The 4,147-nt window shown below is 44.7% G+C and overlaps 1 protein-coding gene across 1 annotated transcript in view; it reads left to right on the top strand.

Annotated features, from left to right (window-relative positions):
* tspan12 (tetraspanin 12) overlaps window positions 1-3,717 on the top strand; it is a 7,286-nt gene extending 3,569 nt beyond the window's left edge. The window contains exons 5-6 of the mRNA XM_037981388.1: window positions 19-249; window positions 1,124-3,717. Coding sequence (XP_037837316.1) covers window positions 19-249; window positions 1,124-1,399 — 507 coding nt within the window. The 3' untranslated portion in view covers window positions 1,400-3,717. The remainder of the gene's footprint in view (window positions 1-18; window positions 250-1,123) is intronic.
* Window positions 3,718-4,147: the final 430 nt, after the last annotated feature.

Here is a 4,147-nt window from a genome sequence, read left to right as displayed (position 1 = left end):
GCTTCCTGATGGAGGTAACACACACACACAGATGTAGAGGTGACCTTTGTGCTGACAGATGTGTGCGTGTGTGTGTGCGTATGTGTGTGTGTGTGTGTGTCACAGTTTAAATGCTGCGGTGTGATCTACTTCACTGATTGGCTGGAGATGACAGAGATGGAGTGGCCACCTGACTCCTGCTGCACCAATCAGTATTCAGGCTGCGCTAGCCACGCCTACTACCATGACCTCAGTGACCTGCACCAGGAGGTGAGTCAGCGCTGCCTCTGATTGGACAGGAAACATGGCAGCAGTTCATGTGTTAACTGTGAAAGAAGAAAATAAAAGCACTTCCTGCAGCGCAGCAGTCGGGGTGTATGGGTTCTCCGTTCCTCGGGTCAGAACAGAAGCAGGGTAGAGAATGATGGCCGTGAATAAATCCTGTTCTCAGTGGGTGGGGCTTATAGCAGTCTTCAAGACCTTAGACATGCAATTTGGTGCAGATCAGATGTTTTATTCTGGAGTTGTTAGAATTCTGTATTTTTTTGTCAAAAAGTCAAATTTTGACATTTAGCCACGCCCACACACTGTGACACAAACTCGGCTGATCTTTTTAATTCCTCGTGCCTCAGTAATAAACTGACAGTGTAAAATTAACACTTTAAAGTCTACGGTTTCTTCAAATGGATTGGCTAGAAATTGCAAAGTTAGGATCAAAATGATGATTTTTATTTAAAATGGCCGACTTCAGGACAATGTCATAAGAGAATTTTTGTAATTTTTGGGGAGCTATATATGGTGTAGCAACCTTCCTACTTGTTGATCAGAGCAAGGGTAAGTGAAGTGTTGTTACAAATTATGACATGTTTGGTTTTCCATCCAAAAAGCAATTTATGACCTACTTGGCTTGCCGTAGGCAGGGTCACTATCCACTCCGCCGATGCCTTGGATCACTGGACTTAAAACGACTGAGTTGAAACAGGTTTTTAAAGTGTAATTCTTGCTTTGCTTTGGTGTAGGGTGCTTTAGAATCTGCCTTTTCTGTTGTGGCTGTTTAGTTTTAAAGTGTCAGTCTCTACCTGACCCTTCAGTCCAAACACGGGGACAGCCCTACAGCCAACCAAGCGCTTTCTGTCCGTTTCAGGGCTGTGGTCCAAAGATCTACAGTTTCATCCGCGGGACGAAGCAGCTGCAGGTTCTGCGTTTCCTCGGCGTGTCCATCGGCGTGGCTCAGATCCTGGCTATGGCGCTCACGCTCACGTTACTCTGGGCGCTTTATTACGGACGAAAGTGTCCTGAGCTGGACTCCCAGACTCCTCCTGCTCTGCTGGATGACTCCACGCCGGTCGCAGCGACCAACAGGACTCCCGCCGCCGCCGAACGAGTCAAGGCCAAACAAACGCAGGTTCTGCTGCGCTGAAAGAAGCTTCGGATAAACAGAAACAAACCTGTGGTTGGTTCTGGAGGTTCTGTCCAGCTTTCCACTCAGAACATCTACAGCCGGACAGCGAGGAGCTCAGCAGGAGATCTCAGCTGTATGAGTAAAGTTCATACTGACTGTGCTCTTTGCTCTGATTGGTCAGAGCGAAGAGTTCCGCCCATCGAACCACATCAGAGACAAACTTTCACTGGATGTAAAATAAGCTTCTTTTCCTTAAAGAGCTGATTGGGGTTGTTCTGACAGGACCTTCTCACCACTAACACAAAGACCTTCTCACCTCTGAAGAGAAGGACCTTCCCACCACTAACACAAAGACCTTCTCACCACTAACACGAAGACCTTCTCACCTCTGAGGAGAAGGACCTTCTCACCACTAACACAAAGACCTTCTCACCACTAACACAAAGACCTTCTCACCTGTGAACAGAAGGACCTTCTCACCACTAACACAAAGACCTTCTCACCACTAACAGAAAGACCTTCTCACCTCTGAGGAGAAGGACCTTCTCACCACTAACAGAAAGACCTTCTCACCTGTGAACAGAAGGACCTTCTCAACACTAACACAAAGACCTTCTCACCACTAACAGAAAGACCTTCTCACCTCTGAGGAGAAGGACCTTCTCACTACTAACACAAAGACCTTCTCACCTGTGAACAGAAGGACCTTCTCACCACTAACACAAAGACCTTCTCACCTCTAACACAAAGACCTTCTCACCACTAACAGAAAGAGCTTCTCACCTCTGAAGAGAAGGACCTTCTCACCACTAACACAAAGACCTTCTCACCTCTAACACAAAGACCTTCTCACCACTAACAGAAAGAGCTTCTCACCTCTGAAGAGAAGGACCTTCTCACCACTAACACAAAGACCTTCTCACCTCTGAAGAGAAGGACCTTCTCACCACTAACACAAAGACCTTCTCACCTCTAACATGAAGACTTTCTCACCAAACACAAAGACCTTCTCACCTCTAACACGAAGACCTTCTCACCTCTGAGGAGAAAGACCTTCTCACCTCTGAAGAGAAGGACCTTCTCACCTCTAACACAAAGACCTTCTCACCTCTGAAGAGAAGGACCTTCTCACCACTAACACAAAGACCTTCTCACCTCTAACATGAAGACTTTCTCACCAAACACAAAGACCTTCTCACCTCTAACACGAAGACCTTCTCACCTCTGAGGAGAAAGACCTTCTCACCTCTGAAGAGAAGGACCTTCTCACCTCTAACACAAAGACCTTTTCACCACTAACACAAAGACCTTCTCACTACTAAGACTGTGACCTTCTCACCATCTGCAGACGCTGAAAGAGGATGGGTTTGTTTCAGGGTCTTTGTGTTAGAGGTGAGAAGGTCACCGTGTTAGAGGTGAGAAGGTCCCTTTCTTCAGAGGTGAGAAGGTCTTGGTGAAGTTGAGCTTTTAATGATTTCTTTCTAAAGAACTGCTGACGGAGACGGTTCGGTTCAGTTTTACTGCTGTTTAATATTTAATTTTTATCAGTTAAGTGTTGATAAATTTCTCTGGAATAAATTTGTGGTTTGAACAGCTTCTCCAACAGACTGAAGAATTTCTGACTTTAATTTGAAAGAATTACATGAATGGAAACTAAATATGAAAGAAAACAGCTGCTATAAAATGATGAGGATGTGATTTGTTTGTCATTAATCTTTAGTGTTCCCATCACGTCAGTGTTATTGGTTTGTCTGACTGGTTGCTCTGCAGATGTTCATCAGGTGGTACTGAGATCTTCAGATAACTGACTGTTGGAAACGTAACGATGAAGAGCAGAACTGTGAAGACAAATAATCTGTTCAAACTGCGAGAGAAGCTTTACGGCTGGAAAACACCCGATCTACAGTGGACACATTCCTCCGGCTGGACTGCAGCTGTTGGAAGAAAGACGAGAAGTCTGTGTCAGCTGCTGAGTGTGAAAACCTCTGAACGTCCAGCCGGTGTGAAACTCTAACCCTGCACAGCTACAACCACCGAGCTGGACCCAACGGGTCGCCTCTTTCTACCGTCCATCCGTTCAAACAGTCATGGGTATAAAAACTGGATCCAGCAGCTTGTAGAACCTTCTCAGTGGTGGTCTTCTGTGGAGCTACATCAGTCTCTCATGTGGAGGAATTTTTCCATCAGAACGTTGATTTCTTCCTCATTATTGGGCTGTTTGCAGACGACTCCGAACCGATTCTAAACCTCCAGCTGTGTTTTTGTTTACAGAGCTGGAAAGAAAAGATCTGATTGGATGATTGGATCATATTTAGCATTAAATTAATCAAACTGTTGGTGGATTTATCTGTTTAATCTTTTGAAACAGCCAGGAGGCAGAAAGTTCTGTTTGTCTCCACTTTTACGAAGCATATCTTTAATCATGTCGGTATGAATGTAGATGAAGTGATCCAGTTATTTTTATTTTTATTCTAGATGCTTGTATAAGGAAGTATTGGGGGAAAAATCATTTTTTAAAAACAATATATTTAAAAATAATTCTGTGCCAGAAAAATATTCCCAGTTTGAGTGGAGTATTGGGTGTTTGAGCTGTTTGCTGACAGCTGCAGTGCATTCTGGGTAACCATCTGTCCTCTGCTCTGCTTCCTTCAGATGAAGCTTTAAGTTCAGCTGCCATGTTGTTTTAAGAGAGGAGAGGTTTACAAACAAGTCATGACCTTTGACCTTTAACCTGCTAACTGAGGCCTGCAGAGTCTGAGATGGAGC

This window comes from Kryptolebias marmoratus, linkage group LG18, assembly GCF_001649575.2.
Source record: "Kryptolebias marmoratus isolate JLee-2015 linkage group LG18, ASM164957v2, whole genome shotgun sequence".
Taxonomy (NCBI): Eukaryota; Metazoa; Chordata; class Actinopteri; order Cyprinodontiformes; family Rivulidae; genus Kryptolebias; species Kryptolebias marmoratus.
The sequence above is the reverse complement of the archived record's forward strand: the minus strand, read 5'-3'. Positions and strand labels throughout refer to the sequence as shown.